Consider the following 17,498-nt stretch of genomic DNA (forward strand, 5'->3'; position numbering starts at 1 on the left):
ACTGTGAGCCAGTCTCCTGCCACTCCAGAGCTACCCAAGAGGATAGCAAAACAGGAGGGCTCTGATGCATAAACATCTCTTGCAATATTACACTAAACCTGCTCTACCGTCTGACTCTTCAGAAATCAATCTTCTTTCAGGCATGTATACCAGAATTTATGTGCATTGCTTTTACTGGGTAATCTCCCTTGGCAGATTTTTACAACACATTCCATTATTTCGAACTATAGGCGGATAGAAATAGAGATGAACACACAGATATGCACATCAGTATTACCTGTTCTGCCTGCAGACAGAGAGTTTATATATAGGCAGAAGGCCTCTGTAGTTGTTGGGCTTAAACTGGGGAGGGGAATGGCAATCCTATCAAGATCTACTTATTTGGACATATATCTTAATTTATACAGGGCCTTTCCGCCCGGTGCCAGCCAGCCCATGAGGCTCAGTGAGGCAGTCACCTTGAGCGGCAAGCTGGGGACATTTGGGGGGCAGGCAGCGGGTCTGGGCCCCCAAAGGATCTTGCCACTCACCACCTCCAGTGCTTGTTCAATCAGTGTATATACGGGACAAAGCTGTTAAATGGGTGCAATATTTGGCGAAAAGGGAAAGAAGACGGTGGAAGAAGATTGGAAGAAATTTAAGACTTATTTGGAAAAGAATTATAAGCTAAAAGATGGACAATAAAGGTTGTGGAAGTACAAAGATGCTATAGAAACAATAGTTTAAAGAAGTAAGAAGTAAGATTTGTGATTTTTAGAGTATAAGATCTAATGTATAAATGCATAGATTTAAAATAAGAATTGGGTTGATAATAGATATAAGAAGTTTGATATTAGAAAAAGTGAAGAATGTTGAAAACGTGAGCGCTGAAATAGTTATTATTAGAAACGTGGGTGGGTGGGAAGGCGGAAGTCACTGATATAAGAATTATATTAGTTAAGGATGTATAGAATTTTTTTTTCATTTTTTGTCATTTTTTCTTGTATTCTTCTTTTTTCTTGTGTATTTTCTATTTCTATTTTGTATTTTTCTTTGAAAAATCAATAAAAATAATTATAAAATAAATAAATAAAGGGGTGCAATATTTGGACGCCCCGATTCAGACGATGGCCATTTCATTGTTTACAAGTATAATAACCAATGATATGAACATCAAAATACAAACATTTTTAAATGAAAATATACACACAATAAAGCATTCCCACTATATATGCACCCATAATTAAAATACGCCACAAAACAACAGCACGGCAATTAAAGCAGGAGACATGGGCTAAGAGATCCAGGGTGTGCCTGTTTTTAATATTTACCACAATTCCTGCAAGTCACAGGGATGGGTTTTCACAATAAATTCTGTGTCACAGTTCTGCAGGCAAGAGCTGATCTCGGCTACTAGCCCCTACAAGCTGTGTGGAGGCTGGCCCGAGCTCTTGTGCTGGTTCGAGGCTAGTTCATGTAGCGAACCAAGAGAAGTGACCAAATTGGTACGGATGGTAAGTCCAGACAGAGAAATGGTGTGCAAACAGCAGAGGAATGTGAGATATCCTTTTGTTAGGAGCTCTGTTTGTTATACATGTTGAACCAGCAGTTCCAATACACCTTTCCCCACTTCAATTGTTCAAGCAACATATTAGGTTGCTGTCATTATCCCTCTAGGTCAAAAATGGTCATGCCTTGAAGTCTTCTCTTGTTCTGCAGTGTTGTTGGGTGGTTTTGTTTTTGGCTGATCTTCTTTCTTCCTCCGCCAGAGATCCCCCAGTGTGCCGGCTGCAACCAGCACATCCTGGATAAGTTCATCTTGAAAGTCCTCGACCGCCACTGGCACGGTTCTTGCCTCAAGTGTGCAGATTGCCAAATGCAGCTGGCAGATCGCTGCTTCTCGAGAGCCGGGAGCGTCTATTGCAAAGAAGACTTCTTCAAGTAGGTGCAGAGAACTTTCCAGTTTCCCCTTGGGGAGTTTGCTAGCCCTCTAAGTAGCTGCAGGATATGCAATCTCACTTCCTTTCAAGGGAGATGTTTGCTGATACTTGAACATACCATTCTCGCTTGGAATAATTGAGAGATCACATAGCGACTGAAAGGGCAAGCAGGCAAACCATGATGATAATGCAGACCTAACATACAGGATTGTTGTAAATATTACTGTTATGAAATTCTTGATAAAAGTGAAATTGGGTATTTTTTATTAATATCATATTCTGATTCTGTGGCAACTTCCCATGGCAATGGTATTTATTTTATACAGATATATAGATAGATATCCTGCTTGCTTCATAGAAAGCTCCAGTTTTGCTCACTTGACATAATTATTGCCAATGTAATTGTTTTTCCATCCAACATACCTACTTCCTTACAGTCAGATGCATAGCTGCCAAGTCTCCCGTTTTCCCCGGGAAACCCCCGTTTTTCCAGCTGTCCCCAGCCGAAAAAACGGATTTTTTAGTTTCCCCCCGTTTATTCTGGCGCGATGGCCATTTTGGAACTGGGCGGAGCATGCTCAGAAGTGACTTTTGATGCTGCTGTGCCCAGTTCCAAAATGGCTGCCGCGCGACTTCTGGTGCGGCAGCCATTTTGGAACTGGGCACGGCAGTATCAAAAGTCACTTCTGAGCATGCTCCGCCCAGTTCCAAAATGGCCGCCGCGGTACTTCCAGTATGCTAATTTCGGTCCGGTCCCTTATTTTCCAGAGAGGAACTTGGCAGGTATGCAGATGGGGGCAGCAAGAGCAGTATGTATTTTCCGGCCAACATTTTCTTCTTGGGGAGGATTGAAATAGCTATTGAGAACTTACTTCTGAGCAGACATGTTTAGGGTGGCACTAGCAAGACTCCCATAGCCCTATGCAAATAACTTCTGCTGGGACGCTTCTCCCTCTTCTCCCAGTTCTAATGTTCAACCAAACCCATAACAAGGAAGTTAACTGGAAGTGGGTGTCAGCTTCAACCAGGCTGAGCCCACCCTAACCCAGTGCAAATCAACAGAATCCTCAGTAAAGGTAGCTTAATATATTTGCGCCATTTAATCTATGAAACAAGTGTGATAAAATAAAAGTTAATAGCAAACGAAGGAGTACTTGTAGAACATCTTAGCGCCCTTTGTATTCAGTGCTGGATTTACGTATAAGCTAAACAAGCTATAGCTTAGGGCCCCACTCTCTTGGCCCCCCTCCCCCCCAAAAAAACGAAAGGAAAAAAAGCCTACATGTATATTTCCAAAATATAAGATAAAAAGCAAATAAAATAAAACCTACATACAGCAACAGTGTTTTATGTTGTGTAGGCTCCTATGTTGTAAGTAACGGACCCCGCCTGCTAGCCTGGTCCCTAAAATATCACTGGTTTGCTCATTTCTATATATAGGGTGCCTACATCCTGCATGCATAGCTGCCAAGTTATCCCTTTTTTACAGGGATTTTCCCTTATGCTGAATAGGCTTCCTCGCGAGAAAAGTGAAAACTTGGCAGCTATGTGCATGGGCAAATGGCTTTAGATACCTATTAGGTCCATAAATTACCATAGAGCATATATTCAACACAAAAAACAGCAACCATTTGTTGCTGTCAAAGGACAGCTGGACATTTAAAGGGCCCCATTACCTTCAGTAGCTTAGGGCCTCATCAAACCGAAATCCAGCCCTGTTTGTATTCATTGAACAGAGCACTGGAAGCCAGCAACAGGCCTATGTTCTTAAGGAGCAATTGGGCAGAATCCTATCTCCATACATAAAAAGAACTTGACTTACTTGCATGTTTGGTTTTTCCCCCCAGATGCTGTTATGGGCAAATGCCCACTGCCAAGCCAGTTTCTGCCCTAGTTTAAAAATGATAAAATTCTTCAAAATAGAAAAGGAAAGTAAAATATTATCTGAAAATTCTAAAATACAACAAAAACTGGTCTGTATCAAACTGTGCCCCTCTGAGATCTGTGCCTGAGGCGACTGCCTCGTTTGGCCTTATGATAGCACTGGCCCTGGTTGTGGGGTATTCCTGACAGGGAAGGTGCCTCCTAAACAGTGCTGGATTTATGTATAATCTAAACAAGCTATAGCTTAGGGCCCCACTCTCTTGGGGCCCCCCAAAAAATTAAAGGAAAAAAACCTGGATGTACATTTCCAAAAATAAGATAAAGAACAAATAAAATAAAACCTACATGCAATTAAAGCTTAATAATTATTTCAGTATTAATATAATTCTTCTTAATTGTATTTCACTATTAATATACTTCTTAATTGTACTTCAGTTCAACAATTACTTTGATAAAATACATATTTTGTTATGTGCAAATGGCTTTAGATGCCTATTAGGTCCATAAATTGTTGTTGTTGTTTAGTCGTTTAGTCGTGTCCGACTCTTCGTGACCCCATGGACCATAGCACACCAGGCACTCCTGTCTTGCACTGCCTCCCGCAGCTTGGTCAAACTCATGTTCGTAGCTTCGAGAACACTGTCCAACCATCTCGTCCTCTGTCGTCCCCTTCTCCCAGTGCCCTCAATCTTTCCCAACATCAGGGTCTTTTCTAAGGATTTTTCTCTTCTCATGAGGTGGCCAAAGTATTGGAGCCTCACCTTCAGGATCTGTCCTTCCAGTGAGCACTCAGGGCTGATTTCCTTCAGAATGGATAAATTTGATCTTCTTGCAGTCCATGGGACTCTCAAGAGTCTCCCCCAGCACCATAATTCAAAAGCATCAATTCTTTGGCGATCAGCCTTCTTTATGGTCCAGCTCTCACTTCCATACATCACTACTGGGAAAACCATAGCTTTAACTATACGGACCTTTGTAGGCAAGGTGATGTCTCTGCTTTTTAAGATGCTGTCTAGGTTTGTCATTGCTTTTCTCCCAAGAAGCAGGCGCCATAAATTACCATGCAGCATATATTCAACACACAAAAACAGCGACAATTTGCTGTTGACAAAGGACAGCTGGACGTATAAAGGGCCCCATTACTGTACCTTAGGTAGCTTAGGGCCTCATCAAACCTAAATCCAGCCCTGCTCCTAAAGAATTAGGCAGGGTCCTCTGAAGGAAAGGAGTCATGCCTCTCTCCAGACCAAACCTGCCTGCTGTCTGTGATGTTTGGGTCTTCTTTTTCTGGACAACAATTCTTCTCATCTATAGCCTTTCTAGTGCTTGTGGAAAGCACTAGAAAGTCAGGATCAAACTGTTTTATTTAGCTATTTTTTATTGTACATATTAAATTTGTATACTGCCCTTCATCCGAAGATCTCAGGGGCGTTCACTGCATCGAAATACACAATAAAACACTCTCTGTTGAGAGCTCCCTCTCTGTCTCCCCAAGGCTTTGGAGGGTCAAGGAAGCATTCCAAGAGCAACAACAGGGAGCATATTACTACAGTCAAATAAATGAATAAAAACAAATTCCCCATGGGGTTTCGGCATGAGGATTTGTTTTTTGCTTTGTTTCCATTTGTGGAAACTCCTACGAAAGCCCTTGGCATCTGCAATAGCTGCAGTTCGAAATTAAATGAATACCGGTAATATAATTACCTTAAGAGTCCACAAGGAGAGTGAAGCATTTGCCTAGAGCAAATCCACATTCCCTTCAACCACTTGAAAATTGCAAAGTTTCTCTGCGGACCACTTACTGGTTGTTTAGCTGTAGTGTGCTGTGCTAGATGCTGTGTATGAAATGCAAAATTCAACGCAATTAAAGCCAATATAGATATTTAATGTGATGAGTGTTCTTCACACACATGCTACAGACCACCTGAAGCAGGCTCATATACCTCTGGTGGTCTATGGATCACAGTTTGGTCTGGAGGATGTGCTTTGAGTTACCCTGGTGGACGAAGCTGAATGGTGGGTTTGTCTTCTTTCATGTTTACGAGGCTTCAGCCTAATCCATTGAAAGGGCATGGTTGTCCCTCTTTTGTTCGGATTTCAGTGCATAGGGTTAAGGAACTCCTGGTAGACACACCTTGAGTAGAAGATTTGTGAGCAGTCAAAGCTCAGATGCTGTTTTGTTTTTTCTCCCTATCTTTTGGCAGTTTACTATTGAATGAAGCATGGCCTTTAAACATAAGATACATTTTCTTTATCCTTTTATCTGACAGTCTGTTTGAAGGTTCTAAAGAGGTGTCCAGTAGAATCAAGGGCAAAAGGTGCCTTTTTCTTTATTGCCTAATTAATACGGAAGAGAAATCCTCAGGCCTTCAAGTAGTTTATTATGTCCCAATTAAACTGCAGTTTTAAGGTGGCAATGACAAGCTCTGCCCGCTGCACGGAGGTGTGAGAAGCTTCATCTAGCTGCTTTTATTTGAAACAAATAATTGGCTGATGTCAAAACTATTTTTGGAGTATTGTTATATCAATTAACTGGTGCTATTAGACATATTCTTTCTCCCCTGCTTGCAGAATTTGAGCTGGTGTTTCAAGTGACATCATCAGCTTTGTGCATCTCATATTCTGGGCCCCAGCTACAGAGCATGATGGTGTTAACTTGAGGCTTCCTCAAGTTGTGTTTTCTCCCTCAGTCCCTTCAGCAGCTTCTGTTTCCATTCCAGTAACTCATCTTAGGGTTGATGAGAAGGCAGATAACTATTCTGGGCCCAGCCAAGAGGGAGCTACAGTGCCAATAGATTCCTCCCGGTTATAGCGAAGAATGATTCTGGAGGAGCTACAGAGATTGACCTTGTTTTCTGCAGCTAGTTGGTTGGGTTGGGAAGCTCATCTCAGCCACTTAGTCATCCAGGGAAAAGAAAATTATACGATTCTTCTTCTTTGGTGACCACTCGTAGCCGAGTAAGATTGTCTTCCAGGAACACAGTCTTAACAGTGAGTCTGCAAGTGACTGTGGAGGCCAATTCTGGATCCACACGTCCTTCCACAGTGGGGACATAGGTTTCTGGGTGGGAGTTGATCAGGGCTGTCTTAAGCAGGTTGGGCGTCCTGGCGCTGTGGTGCGCAGATCACTCCGGAGCCCCCGCCCCGTTTCTCCCCGTGGCTGGTGGGTGGGCACAGCACGTAGCATGGTTTCCGTGCGGCTCCACCGCACAGCGCCCTCCTGCCGACCCGCCGCCCTGGCGCCCTGGCGCCCCGCGCCACCCAGACTACCCCTAGAGCCGGCCCTGGAGTTGATCACGGTGAGGGTTTGCCTAGTGTGCCTTCCTCTTAGCACATTTCTCCCTTTCATCCTGAGTTTGAGCGTCTTCAAAGTCCATGACACTTTTGGTAAAGGCTGTTATCCAACTGGAGTGCTCACAGGCCAGTGTTTCCCAGTTGTCAGTGTTTATACTACATTTTAAAAGATTTCCCTTGACAGAGTCTTTAAACCTCTTTTGCTGACCACCAGCATTACGCTTTCCATTTTACGTTCATAATAGAGTGGACCCTCCAGATACGAACTTAGTTCGTTCCGGGGGTCCGTACGTACCCTGAAAAGTCCGCATCTAGAGGCGCCACTTCTGCGCACGTGCGTGGTGTGATAGAGCGCTTCTGCGTATGTGTGAGCAGCAAAACCGGAAGTATACACTTCCTGGTTTGCCGTGTTCGCAACCCGAAGGTAACGTAGAGTAGTTGCTTTGGAAGACGATAATCAGGCATCCCCACAACATGACCAGTCCAACGAAGTTGATGTTGAAGAATCATTGCTTCGACACTGGTGATCTTTGCTTCTTCTAGTACACTGGCATTAGTTTGCCTCTCTTCCCAAGTGATGTATAATTTTTTTTGGAGACACCATTGATGGAATCTTTCGAGGAGTTGGAGGTGGCGTTTATAAGTGGTTCATGTTTCACAAGCATACAGCAAGAAAATTATACCCTTCTGGGACATCTACCTGGGTGTGAAGTCTTTGTTTTTGGGTTCAGGACAGGTGTTCGTGAGGGCCTGCTTGAGCATCATGCTGCTTGCTCATCACTTTGGCTGGCCAGTGATAGACCTCTTTGCAAACTCAGTCACCACACAGTAGCATCAGAAAGGGAACTTAGTAGTGCTTTAGTAGTTAAAGTAGTGGCAAAGGGGTAACACAAACACCTTTCCTGTACAGAGTCACGCAGTGGCTTAACCTAAGACACCCTCCAGCCTACAGCCATACCTCGGTTTACGTCCACTGCGGTTTGAGTACTTACAGTATGAGTACTCCGCAGACCCGGAAGTATTTACTTCCGGGTTCCGCGGCACGCGCATGCACAAAAGCTATCTGCGCAGTCCGCGCATGCGCAGAAGCACTCTATTGGTGCTTCTCGTGTGTGCGGAATTGCTGCTCGGTTTAAGTACTTTTCGGGGAGCGAATGGCTCCCTGGAACCAATTGAGTACTTAAACCGAGGTACCGCTGTATAACAATCCCTCCAAGCTGTTTTGCAAGAGAAATAAATCCCTTTTAACTTCAATATTTCTCCTCATCAAAACCTGATCTGCTCCTTGCAGCTGCTTTGCTTCAGTTGCAGGTGTGGGGAACCTAGGCATGGCATGGATTGGACTGATGGAACAAGGGCATGGCGCCTCGGGGATCAGCTCCAGGTAAAGTATCTCAGGCTGCAGCCCTGTGCAAAGCTACCTGAGAGTAAGCCTCATTTAAAACAGATGGACTTTATTCTGAGTAAGCATGCACAGGATTGTAGCCTCAGTGACCCAGTTAGTTTGGTAGGCAGCTGGTGCCCTGTCTGCCTGCTGTGGGGACTGACGGCAGGGCGCAGGGCACGGGGAGGACACAAAATAGTCATGGCAATGCACATTGCAGTGGACCCATTTCTGTGGGCAAAAGAGCACGCTGATTTTTGAATTACACAGCATGCTTCATTGGGAAAAGGAGGGAAATTCTCAGTTATGTGTAAGGAGATGCATGCCTATCCGGTTGTTTAAGAAACAGATAGCTTAATCATGAAATGTTTAATTCTTCAAACACATCTAACATGGCTTTCAGGAAGGATTGAGGTAAAAACTGGCAGATTTTAAGAGCTATTTTAGCTGGTTCTTCACACACAGTGTGAACTCAGCACCGTAGCTTGCCTTATACATTGACATGTCAGCAAGACAAATGCTGGATTAGCTTTGTCCCTTCTGTTATATATTGAGTGACGGTGCATATGGAAAGGTCTTGCACTTTGCACTTATTTAGGCAGGTGGTCTATCTACCTCCATATTGGCTGACAATTGGGCAGAAGGGTCCTTTCGAGTCTTGCTGTCTGAGGTCTTTTATTTGGAGATCCTAGAGACTGAACCATGACACCTCCTCTGTTTTTTTTTTATAAGCAGCTTGTATTCGTTGATTTACCTAAAATAAAACAAAATTGAAGGTTTGTTTTTAATGCAATCACTTAAAAGAGAACAATAGCATACCTTCTCTGGGAATTGTGTTGTCGATGGCATTGGTGCTAGCCAGTAGGTGCCCCCCCCCCCACAGCTGGGATTGCCCTATTAAACTAAAAGTCACTGAAAATCCTAGCACTGACTCCAGAGGAAAAGATACATTGAATTACTGTGGTGCACTGTGAAGCTGGCTCTGTTACTCTTTAAAATGTTACATCTGACTTCACACTTAATGTCAGTAGTTCTTAAATTTTGTGTGCTAAGGATACATTACATATCCTGGTTTTCTTCATGCTTGAGGCCCACCAGAGTTTTATTCTTACTGATATGGCCAACCTATGAGAGGCTTGAAAGGCTTCCAGACTAAAACTCAGCTTCCGCATTTGTCCCCTTGTGTTTCACCAAAGCTATAGGGCCCCATGAACACACAGCCAGGAGGTTCTTTGATGTTTACAGCTACTTGCATGTGGAAGAGGCAAGTTGTTTTTAATGTTACATTTTAACTGAAAAGTGGCTTGCTCTTCAGCATGTGGTGGAAACCTTAGAGAAAGATCAGTTTTCCCAACTGTTTTCTATATTAGTTTCACTGTAATCTCATGAACCCCAAGGGGACACCAGAGCCTCTGGGGCTGAGCATTAAAACAGCTAAGTTTGGGGTTTGGATAATTACTACCAAACAGTCATCATTAGTAAATAACCTTGCTATAGCTTAGAATTAATTATCACCGGTTGAAGTGAGGGGAAAGAGTCTTTGTCCTGCCTTTGAGAACAACAGAAGCAGTTGGAAAGAGGAGTTCAGGAATATATATATATATTTAAAAATATGTAAGTTGTGTGTCCTTGTTTCTCAATTTGATCCTTTTACATGGTTTTGTATGTTTGGGGATATTTTATGCATGTGACTTGCCATTCTTTTTATTGATTATAGTTTAGTAATTCTTTATTGCAATTGTTAAGTGTAAGCTGTTTAATTATTATTTGCTGATTTTTAATTTTACTCTTTACCCAGCCAGATGGGCGGGGTATAAATATTACTACTACTACTACTACTACTACTACTACTACTACTACTACTACTACTATATTTTAACAGATTTTTGTATGGCTTTGTTTGATGCAAGTTGTTTATTTTAAAGTTATATTATGACTTTTTGTGTATTGGATCAGATTGTTATTAGGTATGTGGTCTTTGCTGCCCATTTTGTTGTTTCTTCAACTTGTAAACTGCCTTGTTTTTAAAAACATAGAAAAGTGGAGTACAAGTTAAAAATGAAATGTGTGTAGGCAGATCTAAATTCTGGACTCCTTCACCAACTGAAGTTACTGTAATTAAAAATGTATCACTTTCCCTCTCTCTTTCTCTTTCTCCCTCTTTCAAACCCCACTCGTGTAAGGCCAGCTGTGCATGGCCTTTGGCTTCTAATATTGCATCTCTAAGTTGCCTTTTACAGTATTCACTTTCCCAGCCTTGTGGGAGCAACTTCTCTGTAAATGACTCAGCTATGTGAGTGAGTCCTAATCAGGCAGGCCGGGACTATGGAATCAGCACCCCAATTCCATAGACTCCAATTCCCACAAAAATGCCGGGACCTTCACAAAACCCGTTAATCCTTGTGCATTTGGGTGAAGGGAAAAGACAGCTGGGTGAGGGAATGCCTGATGTGTGTGTGTGTGTGTGTGTGTGTGTGTGTGTGTGTAGCTGATCCATCCAGAATTCACCAAAGCACCAGGATGCTGCAGTTGCTTTGTTGTTGTCGTTTAGTCGTGTCCAACTCTTCGTGACCCCATGGACAGAGCACGACAGGCACTCCTGTCTTCCATTGCCTCCCACAGTTTGGTCAAACTCATGGTCAAACCATCTCATCCTCTGTCGTCCCCTTCTCCTTGTGCCCTCAATCTTTCCCAACATCAGGGTATTTTCCAGGAAGTCTTCTCTTCTCATGAGGTGGCCAAAGTATTGGAGCCTCAGCTTCAGGATCTGTCCTTCCAGTGAGCACTCAGGGCTGATTTCCTTCAGAATGGATAGGTTTGATCTTCTTGCAGTCCACGGGACTCCCAAGAGTCTCCTCCAGCACCATAATTCAAAAGCATCAATTCTTCGGCGATCAGCCTTCTTCATGGTCCAGCTCTCACTTCCATTCATCACTACCGGGAAAACCATAGCTTTAACTATACGGACCTTTGTCGGCAAGGTGATGTCTCTGCTTTTTAAGATGCTGTCTAGGTTTGTCATTGCTTTTCTCCCAAGAAGCAGGCGTCTTTTAATTTCGTGACTGCTGTCACCATCTGCAGTGATCATGGAACCCAATAAAGTAAAATCTCTCACTGCCTCCATTTCTTCCCCTTCTACACATCCCTAATTTGCTCAGCAGTTTGAAAACACTTAAAAAGGGGTAAGTTTATGTATCTATCCCTGAAATCCAAAGTTTATATGTCCCTGGACCCCAACATAAACATTAGGGGTATCCCATATCATACACTTGTATAATAATAAATGAATGAATGAATGAATTTATATATCACCCTATACCCAGGGCTCGCAGGACAGTTCACAGAATAATCACAATTATAATGGTTGTTCAAAGTTATCGTGCTTCCAAAATGCTCATAAATGGACGATGACATTGTATAGTGTCCACACACATACACTCTTAGTTGTATCAGTGCCGGATTTAGGTATAAGCTAAACAAGCTAGTTTACCTAGTTGACCCAGGTGGTGCTGTGGTTAAACCACTGAGCCTAGGGCTTGCTGATCAGAAGGTCGGCGGTTCGAATCCCTGCGACGGGGTGAGCTCCTGTTGCTTGGTCCCAGCTCCTACCAACCTAGCAGTTCGAAAGCACGTCAAAATGCAAGTAGATAAATAGGAACCGCTACAGCGGGAAGGTAAACGGCGTTTCCATGTGCTGCTCTGGTTTGCCAGAAGTGGCTTTGTCATGCTGGCCACATGACCTGGAAGCTATACGCCGGCTCCCTCGGCCAATAATGCGAGATGAGCGCGCAACCCCAGAGTCGGTCACGACTGGACCTAATGGTCAGGGGTCCCTTTACCTTTTAAACAAGCTATAGCTTAGGGCCCCACACTATTGCCCCTCCCAAAAAAATGTAAAGGGAAAAAACCTGGGTGTAAATTTCCAAAATATAAGATAAAAAACAAATAAAATAAAACCTACGTACAGCAACAGTGTTTTGTGTTGTGTAGGCTCCTATTTGTTATGTGCAAATGGCTTTGGATGCCTATTAGGTCCATCAATTATCATGTAGCATATGTTGTTGTTGTTTAGTCGTTTTGTCGTGTCCGACTCTTCGTGACCCCGTGGACCATAGCACGCCAGGCACTCCTGTCTTGCACTGCCTCCCACAGTTTGGTCAAACTCATGTTTCTAGCTTCGAGAACACTGTCCGACCATCTCATCCTCTGTCGTCCCCTTCTCCTAGTGCCCTCAATCTTTCCCAACATCAGGGTCTTTTCCAGGGAGTCTTCTCTTCTCATGAGGTGGCCAAAGTATTGGAGCCTCAGCTTCACGATCTGTCCTTCCAGTGAGCATGTAGCATATATTCAACGCAAAAAACAGCGACAATTTGTTGTTGACAAAGGACAGCTGGACATATAAAGGGCCCCATTACCTTCAGTAGCTTAGGGCCTCATCAAACCGAAATCCGGCCCTGAGTTGTATGTATTGATTTGGGTTTTGCTTTCTCCCTCAGGGTTCCCTAAATGCGAAAGGTAAAGTCAAAAATTTCTGTGCTTAAAATCCTGCACTTTTGTGGGTTTCCTCGAATAACTTTTGTACTTGACCAGGAAGAATGGCTCAAGCAGTGATACTGAGGTAGAATGGAATGTGACTATTTTCATCTGAGGAATGTTGGAGGGTATGCCATTGCATGAGTGCGACCTGTCCAATCAGTACCCACCCGTGTGGCTGGGTTGGGTCATTCCATGCTTCATCAGAAGCAAAAGGGAGAATCCAATACTTTTTACTTTCCGGGGGGGGAGGGGGGCACTTACATATCATTCCAAAAGGAAGAAATGCATTGCAAAAGAAAGGGCATGGGTTTGCACAAATTTACAAAAGCTAATCATTATGTATTACTGTAAATTTATAATTACCATGGTTTAAATTGAAATACATCTCACCATAATAGGGAAAACTGTGACCAGGTGATCAGTCTGCTGTAAAGCTGCTTGCCTGTTTGATGGTTAGTTTTCAGCAACTCCCCGCCAGCTGCTCTTCCTTCTTTATCTTTGAACTGATTTGGACCAGATAGAAGACAGTCCTCTGACAGCCCTTCAAATAGAGGACTGTCTTCTACAAAACAGGACACATCGTCACCCATGTGAATCTAAGACAAGGTTGATTTAACCTTCTGGAAACAGTATTCCAGGATGCTTTAAGGTAGACTGGATTTTCCCTGGCATGACCCCCTTTTCTCCCCCTTAAAATCGTCCATCGCACATACTGTTTTGTGAAGAAATAAAAGCAGTACTGTGTTTCCTTACATAATCTAGGCCTTGAAGCAGAAGTTGCAGTAGCAAAAATGTAGGCAGGTTTAAAACTGCTGTCTAAGTTACGAAAGGACAAAATTAAAAAATGGCGTCTGAGCTGCAGAGCGCAGGTATGCCTATGGCAGTGGTTCCCAACAGGTGGTCCGCGGACCCCCAGGGGTCCGCGAGCTATGCCAGAGGGGTCCGCAAGATGCTATTAGAATAAAATATATATTAAATATATTTCGTATGATAACAGATTTTTTGTTTTGGCCGCTTCCTGCATGAGCAGAGTCTAGCGCAAAACTAGAATTAGATGAGGTAGTAGTTCTGCTGTATGCCGTTAGGTGGCGCTTTACAAACACTACTGTTTTGCAAAGAGGCAGCGCGCGCATTCTAACGCTCACCTCCCCAAGATGCTTTGCGCGTGTCGGCTTCATTTGTGCGCTACTGTGCAGGTACCCTGTCTTCTCCATTCCCCTCCCTCCTCCCTGGACTCTTATAAAAAGACTCTTAATTTGGCTCTCACTTTTTAATTGTAGGATTAGGAATTAATGGGGGTCCTTGTCACAATAGCGGCTCGATGAGGGGTCCTGAGGAAAATTTTGTTGGGAACCCCTGGCCTATGGGGTCACCTTGGAAGTGCGATGAAAAAGGAGGAGGCTGTCAGGGCAGGAAGGAAGGATGTCGTGTTGTTTCCTGCTGAGGCAGGCCAAGGAAGTGATCTCACAGAGTTCTCCCTAGCAAATTTTACAGGAAAGCTCTGTGAGCCTTCATGTGTCTATCTGGCAAAACATGAATTGTTGGCTTGACTGCGATAATGTGCCACGGATATGTCCTTATGCTATGTGCTAGTAGAGGGGAGGAAATTCAGATTTGGGGGAAATGGAACGGGGTGGGGTGGGGTGGGGGGAAGGTAGATGTCATGGGAAAGAGACTCTGCATAAGACAAGCAGGTGATGTGTGGGAAAATACTGGATCATTTTTTTAAATGGAGTAGAATCTCCAAGCATGTAATAAAGGGAATTTTGTCCTGCTCTAGAGCTCTCGCAGGGTGAATGCTATTTGTGGGAATTTAACCTTCTTAGAGACCCAAATCCCTCTAATACACCCCCGCCCCCCTCACTGCGTTTTTAAGCCCAAATTGGACTATTGCTTCGTCTGATTTTAATCTCTCTTGCCCACATCAAGCACATCTGTTCTGTGCCAGAGGGCAGGAAGCCCCCTCCCCCCAATAAAGCCCATTCTCGATTGCCCTCCTATTTCCTCCTGATCTTTCCCAAACACATTTGTTGTATGGCAGATTGAAGCAATGAAATTTGCCTGGGAACCAGCAGAAAGGTTTAGCATGCCAACATTAAATACAGCATAGCTAAAGATGTGCTCCAAAATTGTTTAAGTGCATGCTTAACAATTTAAGCGTTTTTCCTGGCATGCATATCATGCATTGCTGGGGACCAATATTGGGCTACAACTCCTCCTTTAAGTGTATATCTGGTGCCAAACCCAGGCTTGTCCTGTGAAATAGTCTTTAGACTGATGCTGACATTGTTGTTGTTGTTTAGTCGTTTAGTCGTGTCCAACTAGTCGTGACCCCAGGGACCAGAGCACACCAGGCACTCCTGTCTTGCACTGCCTCCCGCAGTTTGGTCAGACTCACGTTGGTGGCTTCGAGAACGCTGTCCAACCATCTCATCCTCTGTCATCCCCTTCTCCTTGCGCCCTCCATCTTTCCCAACATCAGGGTCTTTTCCAGGGAGTCTTCTCTTCTCATGCGGTGGCCAAAGTATTGGAGCCTCAGCTTCAGGATCTGTCCTTCCAGTGAGTGCTCAGGGCTGATTTCCTTCAGACAAATTCTTGCAGTCCATGGGACTCTCAAGAATCTCCTCCAGCACCATAATTCAAAAGCATCAATTCTTTGGTGATCAGCCTTCTTTATGTTCCAGCTCTCACTTCCATACATCACTACCGGGAAAACCATAGCTTTAACTATACAGACCTAACTATACATATGACAGACTATTGGCACAGATTCCTCTCCAGAAAGTTGTTAGGAAAGCCCTGTTCCGCTCACAGAACTACAACTCCCAGAGTTGTTTTTAACAATGAATCTCTCTTCACAGGCAATCTCGAGGGACGGTAGTTCTTTTTTTGGGGGGGGGGAATAGGATTGCCTAGCAAAATCTCTGCACCCTTAACAAACTACAGCTCCCAGAATTCTTTGGGGGAAACCATGGCCAAGTGGTATCATAAAGAGCTTAATACGTGAGGTGTGAATGTTGTTGTAGTCTCCCCCCCCCCAAACTTCCCATTTTGTTTGTGGGTTTGTTTGCAACTCTTGGGATGAAACCTGATGCTTCTGCCTGCCCTATCTTTTTTTTCTTTCTTTTTTGCCATTAGCAGCTGAGGAACATGTAATAGGCCAGATGCTCAATTAACATGGATCATTTGAAGCCATAATGTAGAGAGTGGGGTTTTTGTTTATGCAAGGGATTAGAGCAACAGGAAGAGGACAGCTAATGGCTCCCTGGTGATGGTGTTTGCTGCTTGTATTTTTTTATTTTGTAAACCGTCTTTAGAGATTATGTATGGGTAGTGTTTGACTAAATTTTACTTGTAGTAAACCCATTTAAATTAATGAACATGATTCAGATAGGTCTTGTTAATTTTAGCGGGCCTACTCTGAGTAAAACCTATGCTGTGTACACAATATATACCTTTGAAGGGCGTGCTCACATACCCTTTCAAAGAATTATGGGAGCTGAAAACAAGTGATTGCTTAGAAATAGCCATTTCACCAAATAACTTGAAAACTGGCCCTTTACAGGCTTGATTTAGGGCAGGGGTCCCCAAACTAAGGCCTGGGGGCCGGATGCGGCCCGATCGCCTTCTAAATCCGGCCCGCGGACGGTCCGGGAATCAGCATGTTTTACATGAGTAGAATGTGTCATTTTATTTAAAATGCATCTCTGGGTTATTTGTGGGGCCTGCCTGGTGTTTTTACATGAGTAGAATGTGTCCTTTTTATTTAAAATGCATCTCTGGGTTATTTGTGGGGCATAGGAATTCATTCATATATTTTTTTCAAAATATAGTCCGGCCCCCCACAAGGTCTGAGGGACAGTGGACCGGCCCCCTGCTGAAAAAGTTTGCTGACCCCTGATTTAGGGTGACTCAGAAGGATGGCAAACATGAAGAATCCCCTATTAGCATAGGAGCCAACTCCTAGGGGCCAAGGTTGCTTTGACACCCCCAATAAAATATTTGAGGGCCTCCCCCCAAATTGATGGTGTGCATGCACCACATCCTGTGATTATGCAGGGCAAGGCTTACTCCTCACCACCCCTATTTTATTCATGTTGGCAAACCTGCTTGTTAGCATTCATATCTCATTCTATGGACACCCAAAAATCATATAATGCTTTGCTGGCTGGCTGGCCAAAACCTGTGCAGCTTTCAAAGCTCCCAGTGGCATAATGTCGTAAGATAATATTTTGCTCTGCGGACCTCTCTCCAGTGCTCCTTTGTTGGCATTAATGAGCTTTTTAATCCAACAGTTAATATCCCCCCTCATTTCGCCAGTTGTTTGGATCTCTCTGGAGTGGGGAAATGGCTGCTTGAAACGAGTGTTTTTGCTTTTAGTTAAAACCTCTTTAATGGCATTACATAAGCAGGTTTTAAAGGAAGTAACGGCTCTCGTGTGGGCATCACTCAGCAGGTTAAGCCTTGGAGCCAATTCTACT

At 43.7% G+C, this 17,498-nt stretch overlaps 1 protein-coding gene across 1 annotated transcript in view; it reads left to right on the forward strand.

The window, feature by feature from the left end:
- The first annotated feature begins 435 nt into the window (after positions 1-435).
- LHX4 (LIM homeobox 4) overlaps positions 436-17,498 on the forward strand; it is a 46,876-nt gene continuing 29,813 nt past the window's right edge. Inside the window, exons 1-2 of the mRNA XM_088673578.1 lie at positions 436-499; positions 1,749-1,920. Coding sequence (XP_088529704.1) covers positions 436-499; positions 1,749-1,920 — 236 coding nt within the window. The remainder of the gene's footprint in view (positions 500-1,748; positions 1,921-17,498) is intronic.

The sequence above is a fragment of the Zootoca vivipara genome, chromosome 7 (genome assembly GCF_965207765.1).
Source record: "Zootoca vivipara chromosome 7, rZooViv2.hap1.1, whole genome shotgun sequence".
Classification (NCBI taxonomy): Eukaryota; Metazoa; Chordata; class Lepidosauria; order Squamata; family Lacertidae; genus Zootoca; species Zootoca vivipara.